At 48.9% G+C, this 20763-nt stretch overlaps 6 protein-coding genes and 1 non-coding gene across 11 annotated transcripts in view; 4 read left to right on the forward strand and 3 right to left on the reverse strand.

Moving 5' to 3' along the window:
- The window catches only part of LOC6729338 (eukaryotic translation initiation factor 4E type 2), a 43198-nt gene extending 41495 nt beyond the window's left edge, over positions 1–1703 (reverse strand). For 3 of the 4 annotated variants that reach the window (XM_016174823.3, XM_016174822.3, XM_044923390.1), the window contains exon 1: positions 1179–1703. In XM_016174823.3, coding sequence (XP_016035980.1) covers positions 1179–1216 — 38 coding nt within the window. In that variant the 5' untranslated portion in view covers positions 1217–1703. The remainder of the gene's footprint in view (positions 1–1178) is intronic. The other variant, XM_002104619.4, reaches the window with a different exon arrangement.
- On the forward strand, positions 63–1077 carry LOC6729339 (UV excision repair protein RAD23 homolog A). Its single transcript, XM_002104620.4, has one exon. It carries the CDS (start codon positions 86–88, stop codon positions 1028–1030), a length of 945 nt encoding a protein of 314 aa, XP_002104656.2. The 5' UTR covers positions 63–85; the 3' UTR covers positions 1031–1077.
- A 297-nt stretch (positions 1704–2000) lies between the features above and the next one.
- Positions 2001–2704, forward strand: LOC6729340 (ADP-ribosylation factor-like protein 6-interacting protein 4). Its single transcript, XM_002104621.4, has 2 exons — positions 2001–2279; positions 2348–2704. The coding sequence occupies exons 1-2, from the start codon at positions 2087–2089 to the stop codon at positions 2587–2589; spliced, it is 435 nt and encodes a 144-aa protein (XP_002104657.1). The 5' UTR covers positions 2001–2086; the 3' UTR covers positions 2590–2704.
- LOC6729341 (E3 ubiquitin-protein ligase RNFT1) lies at positions 2633–5128 on the reverse strand. Its single transcript, XM_016174821.3, has 3 exons — positions 3455–5128; positions 3024–3239; positions 2633–2965 (listed from the first exon to the last, which is right to left on the reverse strand). Exons 1-3 carry the CDS (start codon positions 5012–5014, stop codon positions 2732–2734), a joined length of 2010 nt encoding a protein of 669 aa, XP_016035982.1. The 5' UTR covers positions 5015–5128; the 3' UTR covers positions 2633–2731.
- Positions 5129–5681: 553 nt separating this feature from the next.
- On the forward strand, positions 5682–5765 carry Trnal-uaa. The gene has a single exon. It is a non-coding gene; the product is annotated as a tRNA-Leu (tRNA).
- Positions 5766–6138: 373 nt separating this feature from the next.
- LOC6729344 (rootletin) lies at positions 6139–20762 on the forward strand. 2 transcript variants are annotated; one of them, XM_016177366.3, is made up of 10 exons: positions 6139–6441; positions 13048–13554; positions 13776–15056; positions 15599–15750; positions 15807–17183; positions 17245–17420; positions 17480–19467; positions 19618–20037; positions 20097–20272; positions 20329–20762. In XM_016177366.3, the coding sequence occupies exons 2-10, from the start codon at positions 13048–13050 to the stop codon at positions 20390–20392; spliced, it is 6141 nt and encodes a 2046-aa protein (XP_016035983.2). In that variant the 5' UTR covers positions 6139–6441; the 3' UTR covers positions 20393–20762. The 2 variants fall into 2 exon arrangements, with proteins under 2 accessions (XP_016035983.2, XP_044779400.1); XM_044923465.1 differs by lacking the exon at positions 6139–6441 and adding an exon at positions 10918–11602.
- LOC6729343 lies at positions 6759–8991 on the reverse strand. Its single transcript, XM_002104623.3, has one exon. It carries the CDS (start codon positions 8758–8760, stop codon positions 7120–7122), a length of 1641 nt encoding a protein of 546 aa, XP_002104659.1. The 5' UTR covers positions 8761–8991; the 3' UTR covers positions 6759–7119.
- Position 20763: the final 1 nt, after the last annotated feature.

Raw genomic sequence — 20763 nt, forward strand, 5'->3', positions numbered from 1 at the left:
AACGCGAGTACATGACACACAAAATAGATTTTGATTAGTATGTCAAAGGCTGTATGTAGATCAAATTTGACATTAGGTTTACCAAATGACACAACCGCCGCACATTCACATAACTATCACAAACACTCGCAGCAAAATTAAGTTTAACAAAAAAGAAAAAACGATGAAGCTGTCTATACGCATGCTGGACCAACGCACCATCACTTTGGAGATGGACGAATCGCAGGAGGTGAGGGCTCTGAAGCAGAGATTGGGCAAATCACCCGAAGTCGCCATGGCCGCGGAGAACCTTCAGCTGATATACAATGGCCGCATTATGGAGGATGCCATGCCCCTCAGTGAATATCGTATAGCCGAGGACAAGATCATTGTGTTGATGGGTAAGAAGAGGGTTATTGAGAGCCCGCCAGAAGAGCAGGTTGCCCCGACACCACCGTTGGCCGCTGGCCCAACTGTTTTGCGCACAGAGGATGTGGCGCCTTCACTAGCTCCCAATGATCAATGGGTGAACGATCTCATGTCCATGGGATATGGTGAAGAGGAGGTACGCTCAGCCCTCCGGGCCAGCTTCAATCATCCGGAAAGGGCTATAGAGTATTTGATCAATGGGATTCCTCAGGAGGTTGCTTCAGAGCAGGGATTAGCTGCAGTCCCGAACGTACAGGCAAGTGAGCAACTGCAGCACTTATTGGCAGATCCTAGCATTACACGGATGCGTGAGATGCTTAATCAGAATCCAGAACTAATGCACCGACTGATGGACAGACTGGCTGAAACCGATCCGGCTACCTTCGAAGCCTTAGGGAGTAACCAGGACTTCCTGAACATGATTTCAGGCGGTGCACGTCGCACGAACGAGGTGGGACATTTAGAGATTACTTTAACCGCCGAAGAAGCCGCCGCCGTAGGGCGTTTGGAGGCACTGGGTTTCGAACGTGTGATGGCCGTTCAGGCCTATCTGGCCTGCGACAAGGACGAGCAGCTGGCCGCAGAGATACTAATCCGCCAGTCAGAAGAGGATCGAGATTAATAAAGCGATTGGGAGCACGTAAATGCACCCAGAACATAACCTAACAATTGGCCAAGTAAAGATGGTGCTGGCCCAGTTTTGTTGCTGGCCGGGATTGTGGTTGTGTGGGGCAGGCGGTGCGCGTGGGTGGTGGAGGTGCTCCACTTACGTCTCGTACTGCTTGTTGGCTACTTTCTCCATGCTCATCCTGGCAATTATGATGCTAACTGGTAGCTGATACTGGTGATCTTCTGCTGACTGCTTGGCTGTTCCTGTGGCGCTGTTCCAATCTCTGGAACGAGTACCTGTGGATCCGGGTGTTTGCACTACTAGATTCTTTATGCTGCTGCTTCTTCTGGCGCAATTCTTCTTTTGCTCCTTGGCTGCGCGTGTGTGTGTGTGTGTGAGTGGGCAAATGGGTTTTTGGTGGATTCTCTTGTGGGCGATTTTTTGGGACAGCCGCTATTTGGGGGAGCGGTTCGCTACGGGTCCGCCGCTCTCTCTGGTAAGCAATCGTATTTCCTGTGCCTTATCCTTTCCGTTTTATAGTGGGTTTGCTTATTTCTTGGCCGTTTAGTTTTGGTTCGCTCGACTTTAGTTTGACGTTTCTTTTTGTACACAACACAACATGCGTCCGATTAGGTTCCACTTGCTATCCACATTCCACGCGGCGCTGTCAAAATCGACCAGTGCTGTAGGTCGAAGAGGAATTTTGACATTGGCTAACACTGCATGTAGTGCAATAACATACCCTAGTGAAGAGGGTATATTCATTATATTTATTTCATTCATTTTTCATTTGATTCATTTTCGTTGTTTGATGGGAATTTAAGCGAGTCAAATACCAACATTTATTTCAACTCGAATAATTATAAGAAGTAACATTATAATGTAGGTAATCACCAAATGAATAATTACATAAAACTGGGCACATAAATTGCAAAATAATTTATAAGAATGCATCAACATACCTTCGACACAACATACCCCACAGTTGGTTATAGGGTATCAAAGTATCGAATTTTTGCTGTCATTCTTCAAAAATCGGTTTGTTTACGTTCACTTGCAAGCCGCGAAATGGGAAAAAGTGAGAAAAAATCAAAGAAAAAGCACAAGGAGAAGCGCAGGGAACACAAGGAAAAGCACAAGTCCAAGAAATCCAAGAAACACAGCCGAAAAAAGGAAGAATCCCCGCCGATAGCTTCACCATCACCAATACAGCCTGAAAGGGTCAACCAGGAGGAGGAGGATGACTTTGCCATACCAATAGGTCCGTAAGAGCCCCCCCTGTATATATTTATTATTGCTGAACACTCTGAACCCACCCCAAAACCCAAGCACTGATGAATAGCAAATCACATGCTCCGGAAACTCCAGAGGAATACCAGCGCCGTCAGAGCCAGATCCGCAAAGAGGTGGACCCGGTGACGGGCCGCGTCCGGCTCATCAAAGGCGACAGTGAGGTGCTGGAAGAGATTGTGACCAAAGAGCGCCACCTGGAGATCAACAAGAAGGCCACCCGCGGTGATGGAGAGTTCTACGAAGCCAGATCTCTGAACGCCGCCAAGCGTCGCAAATAGCAAATTACCAAAAATGCAAAAATATCTTAAGCTATTTCATGACTTGTAGTAATAATTAATAACTGTCAGTTTAATTAAACAAAGGGCTAGCTAGCGACTATATGTACACGCGAAATTCGTGGAAATTTCTTTGGTGGCGCAGCTAGTACAACTGATGGAAGAAGGTAGTGCTGCCGTCCTGCCAGGCGGGATCATCGCTGACCTTCGCCCTGCACATCGGACAGGTCTGTTCGCGCTTGAACCAGGTCTGGACGCACTCATCACAGAAAATGTGGCCGCACTCCAACACAGTGGGTGTGTTGAAGGCGTCATGGCAGATTGGACACAGGGCACCCGCAGCATCCAGCTCATCCTTGGTCGGCGGTCGCTCAGAGTCCTTGAATAAATTTGTATTAGAAATGGGTACACACCATTCAAGTCTTAGGCATTCATACAATATTTTTTCTAAAGGTCACAATGGCTTTCTTTAGCGACTTGCCGCGCTCCACCAGCTCAAATATCTTGGCACCCAGGTACAGTGCGGAAAAAAGTCCTCCGGAGACCACCTCCAGGCCGGAGTAGGACTCGTAGAGAAATAGGAACCACTGGGTAATGGGTGTCATCGCCCGGTAGAACTGAGAAATGTACTCGACCAACACATAAAGCCGAGCCTGAAATGCGAAAACATTTTATATTAATGGAAATGTATATTACAAATGTGACTTTCCATTTCCCATTTGATAATGTAAAGCTCTTAATTAAATTGAAATTATGAATGGTTTTGAGTTGGTAATGCAAAAACTAAGATTTCATTAATTGCGTTAATTTTCTGCTGTGGCATTGGGAATTTATCGCACATTGATCCCTGTGGAAAGGCATTACTCACCCGCACTTTAAGTCGCATCAAGTGGTGCGGCAGCATGGTAATTATAAGTTTGACCAGCATTGTCAGCAGTTTGATAATGAGATCGCTCACAGCAATGTAGTAAAACAACATGCCCAGTGGGATCACATTCACAGATTTGTACGTATCTTTGTACATGTTGGCCCTGATGGGTTCCGATGATGTTGTGGGGCTGTCGCCTTCCGAGCTAGTGTGAAAAGGCAGCGCTGTGACCTCTATGAAAACGGATTTTCTGGGAGGCGGCACAATCAGACCAAAGGGATCTGGCGGCGAAGTGGCCAAAAATAGACGCACTGTTACCACCACGGCAACGAGGAAAGCATCCCGCACCATCACGGCGTAGTTCTTCTGAGCTAGACGGGCCACCTGATTGCGTACTGATCGGTTAACATTGTACATCACAGTCTGCAGCACCAGAAGATCCATAATGCCCAGCAGGTGGTCGTGTAAAAACTTGATAAACAGTATAAAGATAAGCGGCAGATAGCGCACAAAATGGCTGAGAATCTGGACCACCATGTCATCCGAGATGAGATGTTCGTCCTCTAGATTATTCTCTGCGGGCCCTGGTGGATCGCCACCTCCACCTCCGTTCTCCACGTTGCCATCGCTTTCGTCAAGGTCTTGGCTCTCATTTGCTTCGCGTTCGTCGAAGGCCGCCGGAGTGCTGTTTAGTCCTATGACACTGGCATTGTGCCGTCCTCCGTTAAGGCTGTGATTGTGTCGCATCTCACCCTCACGCAGCGAGATACTTCTGCCCATAGCTCCAGCTGAGCTGGCTCCAGATCCGGCCGCAACGCGCCCGTATCGCAGAGGACTGACTGGCTCAGGCATTGGTGGCTGCTGCTGGCCGAGCATTATGTGCGAGTTGTCTACGGGATTGGCGGCTGGCTGTGGTCCTGGTGCCGCGGGGGCTGCAGCGGTTGCAGGTGGATATCTAAAATTGGAATGTGAGATGAAGGACCGCAGTGCCTCCGTCGACGAGGCCGTTGAAAGCGAAAAGACATCGTTGAGGTTGACACGCCAAAAGCCCATTTGCCGAACACCTGCCGCAGTTCCTGGCGATGCTCCTGGTCCACCTGCTGCTCCGGCGCTGGACGGCTCCTCGAGACTGCCACCGGTGTTGGCGCCCATACTACGGGACTGCTGAAGACGACGGTTCATCTGTGTGGTCACCCGCACCGGAGAACTGCTGTTGCTGGCTGGCGTGTACGAGCGCTGACGGGCCAAAAATGTGGATAGAATGTTACCATGACGGACATTACCACCACTAAGGCTGCTGCTCCGCGCCGTTGGTACGTGTTGGTGCTCCAGGTTTACGCTGATGTTGGTCGATCCCCCAGAGGCGATGCCTCCTCCGCCGACGCCACCACCAGAGGTCACCGACGATGAGGAGGCAGGCAGCAGGCAGTCGTGTTCCGCCGTCGTCGAGTCATTGTCGTCGCTCTCGATGTTGATGGACACACCGGTCGATCCAGCGCCATCCTGGGGCCCAGAACCTCCTCCTCCTCCACGATAGGGATCCTTGGGGCTGTTGTTCATTGTTCCACATCCAATCTCCAATGCTTGGAGCTGGCCTTTTTTCACTTAGAACACCAATACTTCTAACAAAGTCTCTCGTATTTTGCCTCCGCTGTCAGCTGGTCACACCAAATTTTCGCTCAAAATGAACGCGGTTTAAACCGAATTCAACATTATCAATACACTTCTAACTATCTTGAATTAAAAAAAGAACGATTTTTATATAAGATTTATTTAAGATAAAAAAATTCAACACAAACTCTTGAAACATAATTTTTAAGCAATAGGACATGTACGGTCACACTTTGGGGTGGAACATGTGTGGACTGTGGATTTTTAAAAACAAACTCAGCTACTTTTTTAACATAAATTTGTTCATGGAGGTAGGGGAAACCTGTATTTCAGAGAGGGGTTTCAAATTTTATTGGTGTCGATGGCAATTAAATTGCATATTGCATATACATATTTCTAGACGCAAATAGTGCTTCTGAATCGGGCATATTGTTGTTACATTTTTTAGGACATACTTTTTCCTCTTTTGGTATTCTTAGTAAGTAGTAGTTAGTAATAGTTATAATTTAATACATTATTATTAATTTAATACATTATTCTAAAAATTTAATAAATTAAAATACCTCCAACTAGCGAGCAGAAGATATATGCTAATTTCTGACAGTGAGTTTCCTCAGCCAGGTTGGCCGAGCGGTCTAAGGCGCCAGATTTAAGCTCTGGTTCTCGAGAGAGAGCGTGGGTTCGAACCCCACACCTGGCAAGAGGAAAATTTGTTTTTTTAGAATAACTCTTTTTCTTTTTAATAATATTAATAAGATGAGGAAAATTGTTTAATTTCCCTGGCCGAGAGTATTAGCTTAACAAATTAATTCATGTGAACGTGAGTCAGCACGGTATTGTTCTTATCTTAATAAGGGAGATTCTGTGATAACCGAATAAATTGATTTCAAAAGATTAAATAGCATTCCATTTTGCAATATTTGCTTACTTGGTTAGGTCTAGGAGTTATTTAAACCAATTTAAGTTAATTTTTTCACCAGAAATAAGAAACGCTTTCTACTCCATAAATTATGGAAATCATTTTCAAATTTCTCTTTTTGGCCTCGTGGTGCACTCCACCCTCCTATGCACTTCGTTGGCCCATTGATAAGGATAATGGAAATGGCTCAGTTACCGCCAAGCAACCGCAATTAAGCTGACCCAAAGCCGTTGCCTGGTTACCCAAAAGGTGTCCACAACAACTGGCCGCGTTCAGGAGGCAGAAACGTGGCCAAAACAACCACCGCCAGGAGTGCAGGCACCACCGAAGGACCAAGGACAAACCCTTGCAACCCGTCTGGTCAGTTCGGTTTGTGTATTTAGACAAGGAGAAACGTGTGCTACGAGTTAAATATTCAGCCAGATGCAGTTTATAAATGGTTCACTAATATAAATGGGTAAATAAACGATACCCAGTTCTAACGATATTACGTTCTAGAAATACTTATAAATAACTACGGAAATATTTAAGTGAAAAGAAACTTGCTTGATTTTTACTATGGTGGAAAGAGTGTATAACAAAAAATTAAAAACAAAACCAACTATAATACTATATTATATATATCATGATATATGAAGAAACTATCCCAAACAGCCAGCTTATATTAATCTATCAAGTCATCTTAGAATCGCAAAACAAAGAAGTGCCGCACAACAAGCTGAGTTCCAAACGAAATAAAGTTCGCACAAGTAAAAAATTAAGTCAAATGGGCAATTAAAATATAAATATTATTTATTGTACAATATATTGTGGTATAAAAGCTATATTCGTGCATGTGTGTGTGTGGTGTGTGTGTATGTGAGCGGTACACGTTTGTTTTTTAACGGCCTAATCTTCTTAGATGGATGTTGAACCCCAATGGCGTAAACAAAAAAAAAGAAATAGTATAGAATGCAAATATATATATATATATATATGTACATATATATGCTATATAGATTTCTATATATTCCATTATTGATCAGTCTGTGTAATCTCTCTCGCTAAAGAAACGCCTGATGCTGGATGCCAGAGGCTAGATGCTGCTGTTCGATGCTTAAAGCCGATGCAGTGGCTCCAGCTCCGGCCGCTCCGTTCAATGAACCGGCACCGTGATGCGTGGCGATAAGCTTTTGGTCGCGCTGCGATTCCGGCGCTGCAAAAACAGCTTCACGTTCTCCAGCGGCAGCTGGAAATGATAGTAGGCACAATAGGGCAGTGGATCCCAGTAGGCGAACAATGCCTCCCGCTTGTCCAGCGCCGTGGTCGAGGTGCTTCTCTCCAGCGCGGACCAGCTCCAGTTGGGCAGTTCGTCCTCGGGCAGTCCCCGCCTGTGGATGCACTTCATCGCACGGCACAGCAACTGGGCATGCGATCGATTGTGGCATATATAGGGCAGGGCCACGCCCAGTCGCGTGCCCAGGGGCACGAACTGACCACCATGGGCGGGGCTCTTGACCAGGCGAAAGCTTATATGCCCATTAATGGGCCTCTGAAAGCGCACCTTGGCGAAGAAGGAACGCAACCAGAGTTCTATCTGCGCCTCATCGTCCCTGGGCACTGGGATCAGATTCTTGGTATGATGCTCCACCCGACAACTCACATTGGCCACCACCCGCGAATCCTTGACGGTGGTGCAGGTCACATAGTGGTGATAGCCCGGCTGATCCCTCACCACCAGCCACGGCTGCCGCTCGCTGATCTCGTGCTGATTTAGCTTCAGTTCCGCCCGCCTATTGGGCAGTATGTACTTGTGCCGCTCCAGCACTCCCTGCATCCCTGCGGCCATGAGTATGTTCCTATAGCTGCCCACGAAACCGCTCTCGTAGATCTGCTGCAATTGCCGTGGAGCAGTCAGCACCACATGGGCTGGCAGAGCCATCTGTTGCTGCTCGCATCTCTGAAATAGCTGGAGGCAGTCATCCAGCTGCAGTGTCTCCTGAACTCCGGGTATGAAACTGGCACAGCCCAGGACCTCCAGATGGGGTCGGGCCAGGGAATCATAGTATGCCGGACTGGTGGCACAAACGGGTATATAGACCGAGGGTCGTTCCTTCTTCACTATGTGGCACAGGGCGGCTATGTACTGATCCGGATTACTGGCCGTTGGCCGTGGCACCACATAGAATTTGTCCACCGCTGTGGAAAACCTGGCCAATCCGAACAATCCCTCGAACTCAAAGACCACCACACGGGCGCCGGATCCGTAGAAATTCCTGGCCAGATGTAGGGTCTGTATGGTGCTGCCGCAGCTGAGGAGTATGGTCTTTTGTCGCTGCACTGTACCCAGCTCCTCCTCGCCGCTCAGTAGCCACTTGACCAACGCAATGGGCACCCGCAGCAGTTTCCAAAAGATCCAGAGCAGGGCGGACAACCAAAAGCTGGGCGCCGCAATGGACAGGGGTATGTAGAGGACGTATCTCAGGATGGTCAGCACCAGACGCATCAGTAGCTGTGGTCCGAAGAGCAGGACTCGGGTGCCCAGATTGGGTTGTGGCGGCGACTGCGTCTGGAACTGATGCCTCAGCAGATTGCCATCAGCCGTCCGCTGTCGTCTCAGGGTGACAAAGTGCTTGTGGGCCGTCTGGGATTCCTTGTCCTCCTCCTCCTCCGATTGGCTGGGGTGCTCCGGTATTAGATCCAGCGAGTTGATGCGCCGGAACTTGGAGCGCGTGGCCTGGCGCAGTTGCCGGGCGTGCTCCTGGCGCAACAGCAGATCGTCCAGGGTCTGGGACATCTTCACTCGCTCACTCGCGTATTCCGTATTATCTTCGCCGTGTAATCTCCGATTATCGCTGCCGTGCTGCTGCTGGCAAAATCCGAACTGTGACTAAATCGCCTTTTAAATAGGAGCTATACTTTAAACCTATGGGATGCAGCCGCGACCGTTGATAACCCAACCCAGACACACATGTCCATCGGCGCTGGGATCGGCCAATCCCTGTCTATACCTTGTGCACTGCCAGAAAAACTCACGCAAACTAATCAAGAAATCGATTTATTCTGGAAATTATTGGGTCTAATTGTTGGCTACCTTATCGCACTGATTAGTTAATTGCACTACTTTTATGGCCACTGGAAATAGACTTCGACAACAGGTACTCCTTCGAAAGTCTTATAAATAGCACTATCAGATTCAGACACCACGAAAACCTTAAGTTTAAAGTCTGCCCATTTCAAAATAGTGACCTTAATAGTGTTGTGTGTTCATTTCTGGTAGGTCAGTTTCTTTTTGTCTATGCTGATGGGCTTATCACAATGGATTTGCTAGTTGCCAGGCGCTAGAATTTGGAATTTTTGGTTTATAAGCATAGTTCCATAGACGAAACAATATCATATGTCATAAAAACCTATCTAAGTTTAAAGTACTACTTGCCGACACTATAATATTGTTGATTGAACTGGATTAGTAACTATGTAACACCATTCAAATCAAGATTACTCAACTCGTTGTGATTATAAAATACTGTCGCCATCATCGGGATGATGGAACTCTCTCTCTCAGTGTAGCCATATAAATTGGCTGATCAGCCGAACAATGTGTTGGAGAACGTGATGTTTATTGTCGCCAACTCTCGGGATGATCCGCTCTCCTCCGTTCGTCTGAGATTTTCGGCGATCGGGTATAAATCATCGTCGCCGCTTGAAGGTTCCAGCGAGGCGGAGGTGGCGCCCGTTGCCAAGAGAGCCGGGAAATCTCCGGTCGGAGCCGAAGATCAGTATGGTCAGTTCGGGGGGAGCACGATCGATGCATTGCAGGTCCCCAGGCAGATCCCCTGGCTGATCTCCAGGCTGATCTCCAGGCACATTTGTGGTCCCAGCCGGACTTTGGCCTGGTATTCAATCCCATTACTGCTGCTGATAAGGGGCTCTACTATGAACCCCGCGGCCGCAGAAAGAAACTTATGCTCGGTAATAATAATCTCACACCTACACATAGTATAGACCTTAGATTAAAAACCGAAAGTGAAGCAAACAAACACCTTAATGCCCGAATGCATAACCAATCTTCGGACTTTGAGAGTCTACATAGTTGTCGCGTCTCGGATTTTCCACATCTGTATGGAGGACACACGAGTGTTTAATGGAAGCCATTCTGTGTACCTGGCACTTTGATATCTCCTCCTCCTGCCCAAGGTCGCCGATCAGGTTCAAAGCGGGCCTGATAAGGGTGTTTGGTTTCCATATATATATACTATATATTCAAATTCAGCGATCGGACTTTTTTCTGGCATTATTTCGTCGTCGCTGAGCCATGGAAATAGCCGTCTCACCTATGTACCTACTATTTATATACATATGGCGAATGCGGTGTGGGTTGCATGAGTATGCAGTTCTCTGATATGAACGATGGCGATAACCCCAGGAGTCCACCATCGCAATAGAATGCGCAACCTGAGCCAGGAGGAAACATTTTGACATTTGCTTTCGATCGGACTTTACGTGACTGCAGATAATGACAACGAGATTTGCACACTTCGATTTTGTAATGTTTGAATAGAACTATGATAAGATAATAGGGTTCCATTTTAGGTATCTTAAATCAGCAAAACAATATTATTCAGAGGTATTTTATCTGAATTTTATGTGCAAGTCATAGTTCTTTTTTCTCGTACTATTTTTTGATGAATGCCATTTTATTCATGTTATTCACAACCAAGGGTTGAACTATTCATGGAAGCTCATTTATATTCACCGCAAATAAATCATGAAAAGGGTTAATCGCAACGACAGAGTCACCTGTACTATCTCAATTTATTGCCCCGCCGCGGTTTGACTTATTAAAAGCAGTTGGGCATGAAGCATGTGACCAGGCGACCCAGTCGATCCTGGAGAGGAACCACCCACCACCACCAGCTATACCCTGCAGTACGTACGTCTACGAGTATACCCCATCGATATCGCCCGATTTGACCGACCGCATTCGGAGCAATATGCTTCGAGACACACGATTTGCATTTGTTGCTCGCTCGCACGCCAAACATAATTGCTAGCTCCTCTTTCCGTAATCAATTGCGGTTGCCGGTGGTAACCAGGAATTTGTTAATTCAATGTTTATTCTGCCCCAGTCCCATGCACCCCGGCCAAGTTGCAGTTGCTCCCCAGACGGAGCTGGCCCTAATGGCGGTTAGTTCGAAAAGGGAATCCCATCGACTTGCTCCATTCTTCCTCCTTGCGAAAAGTTCACTGGGCGCTCAGTTGGCTCGGTTCCGCGTCCGCAGACAGTTCGAATCCTGGCCAAAAACAGCCAACTAGGCCCGCAAGCCCGAATTTACTTTCCCTACCGTGGAGCGTTTGTTGCGTTAGTGCTTCCGCATTCCGCAAATTTGTGTCAATTGCCACCAGGCAGGACACGCTAGCGGAGGAGCCAAGGAGCCAAGGAGTAGGCCTCGCCTCGAGTCCCAGGATTCCGTGATAACTTGATGAGTATTCAATTGGAGCTCAATCAGTTAACAACAGTGTCTAGTGCGCGGTCTTAATTTGGACATAATAAAATAGGAGAAACCAAAGCAAGTGCCTCTAGGATTCAGTTGGGATACATATATACATATACCAGCCACATTCACTGGCAGTGAAAAGTAAGTTGCAGTTAGCTGTGGGATAAATAATTAATAAAAATATAAGCATAATAATTTAAAAAAAAGTTCATGAAATAACAAACACGAAACTTTAAGTTAAATCCTTTTGATTCCGGAATCATGATTCATGTTACCAATGAATAAACTTCTTTATAAAAGAGTGAAATGAAAAAAGCTTACACTTTTATTTTTTATACATTGTTCAGATAAAGATTTGTTTAATGCTTCAAGCCGTTAAAATATATAAAATTTCTTCTGTGATCTTCCAAAAATCCTGAAGTTTGGTTAAATAAGGTCTTGTCATTCTTGTAATTTAACTACCTACATTTAACTGTTTATATAGACTAACTATCTATCTATGATGTACTATATATGTTATGACTTATCCCTGTTATATATATACCCCTCTATAAACTTAAAAAACTACCTCCATGTGACTGAGTCCTTGGTGATAGCAAATCGGGAACTAAAATAGAAAGTAGAAGCGACATGGAGCAGATTGCATGCCAAATCATAGTCGCACAATCAAGGATATTGCTATTATATTTTTATGGTTTGCATAAACCCAAATGGCAATGGGATGGGGGGAATCATTGGGTGCACTGGGTGGCATGGGGGAGCGGAGCATAAGAAGCTCAAAATTAGAAGACGCATTCGTGTCGAAGGAAGTTTCAACAACGGCGGAAATGTTGTTTATTAAAATAAATACGAGGACAAGGAAATTATTATGACTTTCGGGGGGTAGTGGAGTTGGCAGTTGTCCCACGGATTGGAGGAGCACGGGGTTGGTGGGCACAAACACTTGCTGTCCTGGTGACAGACTGTGCAATGCGTGTCGTCCGGGTCCCAAAAAAAAAAAAAAACAATTTCCTCAAGTGGGCCCCCAAAAATATCATTCGAAAGTATGGGATCCTTGGATGATAATGAACATGCAGGGATGAGGGCAGGTGGAGATGGGGCGCCAAGCTTGTTTATTTGCGAGGAAACAGCACCTCGGTGGAGCTGTCATGACGACTGACTCCAGGCCCGGAACAAGTTAATAAATCAATTTGGACTAACTTATCGAGTCCGTCTGTAGCGTAGGCGAGGCGCCAAACTTTTGGCCAGAAAGTTTCCGCTTCATAAAGGCAATACCCCTTTTTGAATCACCGAAAGGGTTGATGGGACTAGTGGAATATTAGCTGAGAGTAATCAGTGTAAGCACATAAATCATATATTTTGGAGTGACATCTATCTATCTATCTGTTTGCCTAAATATACTTATCTTTTTCAATTGTACAATAATATTAACAATTGATTAGAGGGTACAACCTTGTTCTAATACAAAACTACCCAAATTTTGGGTAATGTTTGCTGTTGCACGCAATGCCAACCGCAACATAGAAAACTCACTGAAGCAAGCAAACCCAACTCACTCGCTCCATCTCAACCAACTCCTTCCACAGATGCAGGCGTATCGCGATAACTTCAAGCAAACGCCCTGCCCATCGGCCGTCGACCTTCAGGCGGCGGGACCAGCCCCCCCACCGGCCACCGCCTCCCGGCTGCCCTTCTCGCGCAGCCAGCGTGGGCGTGACACCTCGGCAAGTGGCGCATCCATTTCCGCCTCCGTTGCTGGTGGCCTAACGCCCAGGATGATGAGTCCGGGTCCGCCGGGCGCCGGAGGAGGTGGAGGAGTCAGCGGCGGCGGCGGTGGAGATCCCTCGGCCCTGTTGCGCCAGAATCAGGAGCTCCGCCAACGGCTGGCCGACGAGTCGCATAGCTATCGGCGCCGCCTGGACACCTACAAGCAGGCGCAGCACAACCAGGCCAACTTGGTCAGCCGGCTGCAGTCGAAGATCCAGCAGTATCGACAGCGGTGTAGCGATCTGGAGGATCGCATGCACGAGACCATTAAGCCGACGGCGGGAACAGGACCCAAGCTGACCACGGGTCCGACCAACCAAGTGCTGGTGAGTATTCAAAATGTATTCTAATGCTAAGGGCAACGTTGCGTATGAGTAATACATTTTTGTGCGATTTAATCAATTTGATTTATAATTCGGGGATCAGGGGCTAATGTGATTGCAGTTATCATTAAAATTGCCAACTTGTTCCATTGCCATGTACATACTTACAAATAAATCAATTTAAGTCCAAGGATACTGTAGCTAATGTCCATCTTGTTTTTCAGTGTTCAACTTCTTTAACTCTGGGACAGAGCAGCTTGCCCTGCAGCTCCTCACTGGACTCGCCGCCGCCCAGCTGCAGTCGTGACTATGTCGACGATGTCTTGGTCACCGGAGGCGGAGCAGGAGCGGCGGAACTGTGCCGTAAACTGGAGGAGGAGCACCAGCGCTGCGAGCAGATTCTCGCCCAGAACAGCGCACTGCGTCAGCAGCTGGAGGAGTCGAATCGCACCAACGAGGCACTGACCAACGACCTACAGAAGCTGACCAACGACTGGGCGGGTCTGCGCGATGAGCTGCTGATCAAGGAGGATGAGTTCAAGGAGGAGGAGCAGGCCTTCAAGGACTACTACAACAGCGAGCATAATCGCCTGCTAAAAATGTGGCGCGAAGTGGTGGCCGTCAAGAGATCCTTCAAGGAGATGCAGACGGCCATGAAGGCGGAGGTGGCCAAGATGGGTCAGGAGATCAATTGCGTGGGCAAGGACATCAATGGCTCCAACGCAACGGTCGCCTTTGCCGTCCAGCAGGCCAAGCGGGCTGCGGATGAGGAACTGAAGCAATCGCAGCGCAGCAACGATGAGCTCCAGAATCAATTGGCCACCCTGAAGGTGCAGTACGAGAGTGCCCGGCACGAGATCATGGAGCGGGATCAGCGACTACTGGAGCTAATGAATCAGTTGAAGAAGCTGGAGGATCGCTGCGCCCAAGCCGAATCCCAAGCAGCTCTGGCCAGTCGCTATAGCGACGAGATCGAGCGACTGAACAATTCCATGCGCGAAATCGCGCAGGCCGTCGTTCAAGATGCTGAGAACGCGGATCGCGAGGCAGACGCCGAGGTCACCGGCGGTGTCATGCAGCACATGCACCTTACGCGTGACGCCGCCTCCGTGGCGGGCGGAGCAGGTGGAGCGGGCAGCACTGCCGGCGGTGGAGGGAAATCACCGCGTCGCAATTCGACACGCGCCTCTCAAGCCTTCGCCGAGGGCACCATCTCAGCCGTCCAGGCGGCGCTCCACAAATACCAGCTGGCCCTGCACGACATGCAGGTGAAATTCCAGAACACCAGCGAGACCCTGCGCACCACTAAGTCCCAGCTGGAGACCAGCGAGGGTACCAAACAGCTGCTGACCACCAAGATGCAGCAGCTCACCGAGAAACTGGACAGCAGCAACTCCAAGCTATCGGAACTGCTGCAGGAAAGGGAGAGTTTGCAGCGCGGACTGGACGATATCCGTGTCCAGAAGCAGCAGTCCGAGATGGGACGAGCCGATATCAATAGTGCGGTAAGTGGATAAGTGCCATATAGTACCCCATTCTAAAGACATTTCCGATCGAGGAATCCAAAGTTCTTTGGAATATTTTTTTAATTAATAAGAAATATCTGGTTTTTTCCGAGTGTGGATGTCAAGGCGGATTGGGGGCGGATCGTTGATAACTCGATTAGTCTGCGTCTGCCTCTGATTACGCAGTAGATTGTATACAATAATGATGTTTCCAACTCAAATCCGGGGTGATGCCATGTCTGCGATGAGTTACAAATTATGGATGCGAAGATTGCAATTGCAGCCGGCGTGAGTGGAAATGGCAAGAGACTAGGTTCATCAGCACCGGGATCTCGTATCTCTAATGGGGTTGGCTGGGATCGGTTATAAAGTGGGGATAGTATAGAGCTAGACTATATCAAAATGGCGTTCAATAATGCATTCTATAACTATATATTTATAAGTAAGCCGAAGAAGTTACATAGTTTTGTAATTATTTCTAATTATTTCTAATCTTCTTTTCTTTCTTTTGAATTCAACAAATTTTACACAATTTCTTGTAGTTCGAAAATCTGAGCAGTGATTATGAGAAGATGCAGCTGAACTGTGGTAAACTCCAGAAACGTATCGATTCCATGGAGGAGGACAAGAAGGCAGTGGAGCTGGAAATCCAACGTATACTGAAGGACAAGAACATAACCGAGTTGAATTTGAGGTATTAATGATAGTATAATTAAAGTTAAACATACTAAAGATCTGTAATCCCAACAGGTCCGAGGAGGATCGCAGTAGTCGTCTGCGGGAGGAGACCATATCCTTGCGCGAGGAGCTTAACCGAGTGAGCCTGAACCGCGATCTTCTCGAGCAGCAGCGCATCGAGTCCGATAATCTGATCAATCTGCTCGAGAAACAGAAGTCCGACCTGGAGTACGATCTGGACAAGCTGTTGCTGGAGAAGTGCGATCTGCAGGAGAAGCACGAGAAGCTATCCAACAACAGCTGCTCCACCAGTGATGAGCTGAAGACCGTTCAAAATTGCCTTCAGGAGGCTCAGGAGGAGCGCAAGAAGCTTCGTATCCAGTCCGTCGATCAGTGCAATGAAATCGGAGAGCTTAAGAAGGAGTTGGCGATACTGGACAAGGCTCGACTCGAACTGGAGACAGACAATCTGTCGGCTGGGGAGAAGCTCAAGTGTCTGCAGCTGGAGAAGGAGAAAATCCTGCAGGACTTGGCCTGCGTCACCCGGGATCGTGGTGACATCCACAATCAGCTCACGGCGATGTGTCGCAAAAAGGAGACTCTGAATGAGGAACTTATGAGGACGCGCCAGCGTCTGGAGCAAACCACAGAGACCAACAGCCGGCTTAATAGAAATCTGGAGGAGATGGTAAAGGATGTGGAGGAGAAGCAGGTTGTCATCGATCTGCACGAAAAGGACACCCATCGCTTGAACGAACTCCTGGCCGCCCTGCGTTCGGAGAAGGAATCTCTGGAATCGGTGCTCTTCGATACCAACACCTCACTGGAGGCCACCGAGGAACGACGCAGTCAGCTGGAGCGGGATCTGCAGGAGGCTCTGGTGCGTGAGGAGAGCCTGAAGAATCACGTGGCTCGCTTGCAGAAGGAGCTGGAGCAGTGTCAGCGCAAGGCCCAGGAGACCAAGACGCAGCTGCTTAACGCTGCCCGTGCGGCGGAGAGTGACTTCAACCAGAAAATTGCCAATCTGCAAGCTTGTGCAGAGGAGGCGGCCAAACGACACGGCGAGGAGATTCTACAGTTGCGGAATGCCTTGGAAAAGCGAATGCAACAGGCTCTGCAAGCGCTGCAGACGGCCAAGGATGATGAGATCGAGAAGTTGCAGGAGCGACTGGCCACCCTGCAGGCCCACCTCGAGAGCCTTGTTCAGCAGCATGAGGAGGCACTGATTCGGGCGGAGAGCGAGAAGCAGCAAGCCCTATTGATTGCCCACCGGGATAAGCAAGCGGTGGCCGAGCGTTTGGAGGCCGTATCCCGGGATCTCAAGACCGAACAGGAGTCCCTCGACCGGAGCAGACGGGAGGCCAATGCGCGCGATGAGAAGCAGAGGGCTGCCATTGCGCAGCTGAAGGACGAGATGGTGCAGATGCGCACCAAAGAGGAGGAGCACAAGTGAGTGATACTATATATAATTAAATTTCCAAATATTTTATATATACTTAATAATCTGTAGGATTAAGTTGGAGGAATGCATCCGGAAGCAGGAGCTGCAGTTGAGCAGCTTGCGCGAAGAGCGCGAATCCTTGTGCCGTATGAGTGAGGAGCTAAAGATGGAGATTCGTCTGAAGGAGGACAGAATGGAGGGCACCAACAACGAGCTGCAAGATGCGCTGCGCAAGTCCAAGGAGGGTGAGTTCTAATCTTAAACAGAAAATTATCATATTTCTAATCCAAAATCCCGATTTCAGGTGAGGGCTTCATCGACAGCCTGCGCAAGGAGCTGACCGACTGTCGCCGCCAACTGGCGGACAGCAACATCGAGCGAGACAAGTATTCCGGCAGCAACAAGGAGCTGCGTGACCATGTGAAGCGCGTGGAGAGCGCCAAGCGGGAACAGGCACGCGCCATCGAGGAGGCTCTGCAGAAGATCAGTAATCTGGAGGATACCAAGAACTCGTTGGAGAACGAACGCACTCGATTGAGCACCATACTGAAGGAGACGGAGAATCACTTTACAAAGACCACCCAGGATCTGAATGCTACCAAGGCGCAGCTGCAGAAGGCTCAAGTGGAGTTTGCCCAGAAGGACGAGGGCGGCAAGGAGTTGCAGTGCAAGCTGGTCGCCGAGGTGGAGTTGAAGGAGCGGGCACAGCAGGAGCTCTGCCAAATTAAGAAGCAATTATCGGACCTGGAAGCCAATCTATGTGCCACTCGCCAGGAATTGGGCAGGGCTCGGTGTCAGAACAACCAGGAGGAGCATCGCTTCCATGCCAGGGAGCAGGAGTTGGCCCAGCGCTTGGAGGAGGGTCGTGGTAGGGAGAAGCGCCTGGAGGATCAAAAGCACAATCTGGAGGTCTGCCTGGCCGATGCCACCCAGCAGATTCAGGAGTTAAAGGCCCGTTTGGGCGGCGCCGAAGGTCGCATCCGGGCTTTGGATGAGCAGTTGTCCTGCGTGGAGCTACACAAGCGTGACACCGAACAGAAGCTATCCTCGGTGGTTCACACTCTGCGCCGGATTGCTGGCATCCAAGTGGACGGCAGTGTGAATCTGTCTCATCGCTTGCTAAGTCCCTCGCGAAGATTCAGTCCGTCTCGCAGCTGCGGAGACTATGACAACAGAAGCACATCACAATGCCCAGATGGACCAATCGATGTGGACCCGGATCTGGTGAGGAAGGGTGTCCGCAACCTGATGCATCAAGTGGCTCAGTTGGAGCGCGAGAAGGATGACTATAAATCCCAATTGGGAGCAGCTAAGAAGCAGCTCCAAGATGCTGCTGACCAGCAGCTACGATGCGATGCCAAGCTGGGCAAGCTGCAGGCCATGCTAAGAAATCTCCAGGAAGAAAAGAGCAATCTGGAAACGGACCGCAAGATGAAGATCTCAGCCATCCAGGCGCTGGAGGAGAAGCTTAAGCATCGCAACGACGAGTGTCAGATGCTAAGGGAACGTTTGGCCCAAACAGAGATGCAACTGGCTGCCACATCCGAGGAGAATGGCCAGAACGAGGAACGCCTGGAGAAGAGCCGCCAGCAGTGCTCCAAACTGGACAATGAGAAGCGCCAGCTGCAGGAGGAATTGGCCAAGGTGGAGGGCCGCGCCAGTAAACTCGATCTACAGAGAGTTGCCATGGAGGGAGATCTTACCCGGCTGCAGATGGCACTGCAAGAGAAGGACTGCAGCATTCGTCAAATGGCTGAGCGGCTGGAGAACCAAAACCGTGCCTTGACCCAACTGGAGGATCGCTGCACCGCCCTTAAGTCCACCGTCGATCAGCTGAAGGAGCGCCTCCAGAAGTCCGCTGTGAGTGAAACCCAACTGCGGGGCGAGATAAAGACGCTCCAGAAGGAGCTTTCCGAGCAGGGTCACTGCTCCCAGGCCAACGAGGATAAGCTGAAGCTGGTGCAAAAATCTCTGCAGACCGCCGAGAACGAGAAGCGTATCCTCACCGAACGCTTGGATAGCGCTCAGACCAATCTCAACGAGCTGCGACGTAGCCAACAGGCCCAGCTGGATGGTAACCAGCGCCTGCAAGAACAGGTAACCGATCTGGAGGTTCAGCGCTCGGCATTGGAGTCCCAACTTCGGATTGCCAAGTGGAACCAGGAGAGTGGCGGTGACAAGGGTCTGACAAACGGCAATGGAGGCGGCAATGGCGAGGAGGAGCTCAGCAGGCAGCTGAAGTCCTCGCAGCGGGAAAAGTCGGAGCTACGCAGCAAACTGCAGACCCTACAGGTAAGCTAATTGTTAAATTAATTATTGGACTACTGTCCACTCTGCGTATACGTGATAAATTAAGTATACGCAGCGCTATCGGTTATAGTTAAACCCAGTTTCAATGTATTTTCCTATTTGATTATTTACTTAACCTCTAATTTTTCATAGGACAAGGTCAAACAATTGGAGTGCGACCGGAAAAGCAAGTTTTCGGGCGGAAATGCCTACGATCGGGCTGAAAAGTCCAACTCCTACTACGGTGGCGCAGCTGATTCCGGCGAGTTCGACTCCAATCGCTACGATGTGGGTGGAGGCAATGCTGGCGGAGGCTCTTTCAACTGCGGATTGGATCACAGCGTAATCGAGCAGGAGACGCGTGATCTGCGACTTAAGGTGCGCCGTCTGGAGACATTGCTGGCGGAGAAGGAGTCCGAGTTGGCGCGCTGCAAGGCGCGAATGAACGACAGCGCTAAGTGCCATGATGGCTTGGATGGAGATCGCTATCGCAGTGCTCAGATGCACGCAGAGAAGCTTCTTGACGCCAGGGAGCAGTCGCATCGGCAACAAGTGCTGCGCCTGGAGAACCAGGTTGGTATCCTATAAAAATTTGAAGGCATAAGATCTACATAAAGTTCCTTACTTTTCAGATCTCTATGCTGCGCGAGCAGTTGGCCCAGGAGGCCAAACGGCGACAGCAGTACATTCTACGCAGCTCGAAGGCCAATAGGGAAATGCAGCATCTGAGGAGCACTCTTGGAGATTCCCTCCGTAATGTTTCCCAGCACCCGGTGGATCCCCATCTCTTGGAAAGCGAGAGCCGGCGGTGAGTTGCGTGTCCTTATTTGTTCTTCCAAAACTAAAATACATTATACATTTCAGTCTCGACTCGGCCGTTTCAATGAGCCTGCCACCATCGAGCTGCCGGGACTATGATCGCGATTAGAGTGATGTGAAGTTAAGATTTGGTTAAATTTGATCCCGCCAAGAAGACGTAACGCTCACTGCCATTTGCATTTATTTAGAAAAAGGCTTCCTGGAGTCCTCCAGACGCATCTGAGTTAATCATCACGTGCATTTCAACTCGTTTGCCTTAGTACAATTCTAGCTGTTCATTGTCTGCCCTGTTAGACAATCGAATATAGTGCGTTCCATCCAGTCGCAGCGATGATGCCATCCTTACATCTCCACATAAATATCTATGCATTAATGGGTCACGAGTTCCGATTCTCCCTGAACGTGGGAGAACACCGAACTATATATCACACGACAATTTACATCATTTGCATTTACACATTGGCCAGAACACCGAACTAG

This window comes from Drosophila simulans, chromosome 3R (genome assembly GCF_016746395.2).
Source record: "Drosophila simulans strain w501 chromosome 3R, Prin_Dsim_3.1, whole genome shotgun sequence".
NCBI lineage: Eukaryota > Metazoa > Arthropoda > Insecta > Diptera > Drosophilidae > Drosophila > Drosophila simulans.

Coding starts and splice junctions, on each gene's coding strand:
- LOC6729340 (XM_002104621.4), top strand. CDS start 2,087: ATGGGAAAAAGTGAGAAAAAATCAAAGAAAAAGCACAAGGAGAAGCGC. Junction 2,280..2,347: donor TGACTTTGCCATACCAATAG/GTCCGTAAGAGC, acceptor CCAAAACCCAAG/CACTGATGAATAGCAAATCA.
- LOC6729341 (XM_016174821.3), bottom strand. CDS start 5,014: ATGAACAACAGCCCCAAGGATCCCTATCGTGGAGGAGGAGGAGGTTCT. Junction 3,240..3,454: donor TGATGCGACTTAAAGTGCGG/GTGAGTAATGCC, acceptor TTCGCATTTCAG/GCTCGGCTTTATGTGTTGGT. Junction 2,966..3,023: donor TGACCTTTAGAAAAAATATT/GTATGAATGCCT, acceptor AATTTATTCAAG/GACTCTGAGCGACCGCCGAC.
- LOC6729344 (XM_016177366.3), top strand. CDS start 13,048: ATGCAGGCGTATCGCGATAACTTCAAGCAAACGCCCTGCCCATCGGCC. Junction 17,184..17,244: donor ACCAAAGAGGAGGAGCACAA/GTGAGTGATACT, acceptor AATAATCTGTAG/GATTAAGTTGGAGGAATGCA. Junction 19,468..19,617: donor GCAAACTGCAGACCCTACAG/GTAAGCTAATTG, acceptor AATTTTTCATAG/GACAAGGTCAAACAATTGGA.
- LOC6729343 (XM_002104623.3), bottom strand. CDS start 8,760: ATGTCCCAGACCCTGGACGATCTGCTGTTGCGCCAGGAGCACGCCCGG.
- LOC6729339 (XM_002104620.4), top strand. CDS start 86: ATGACACAACCGCCGCACATTCACATAACTATCACAAACACTCGCAGC.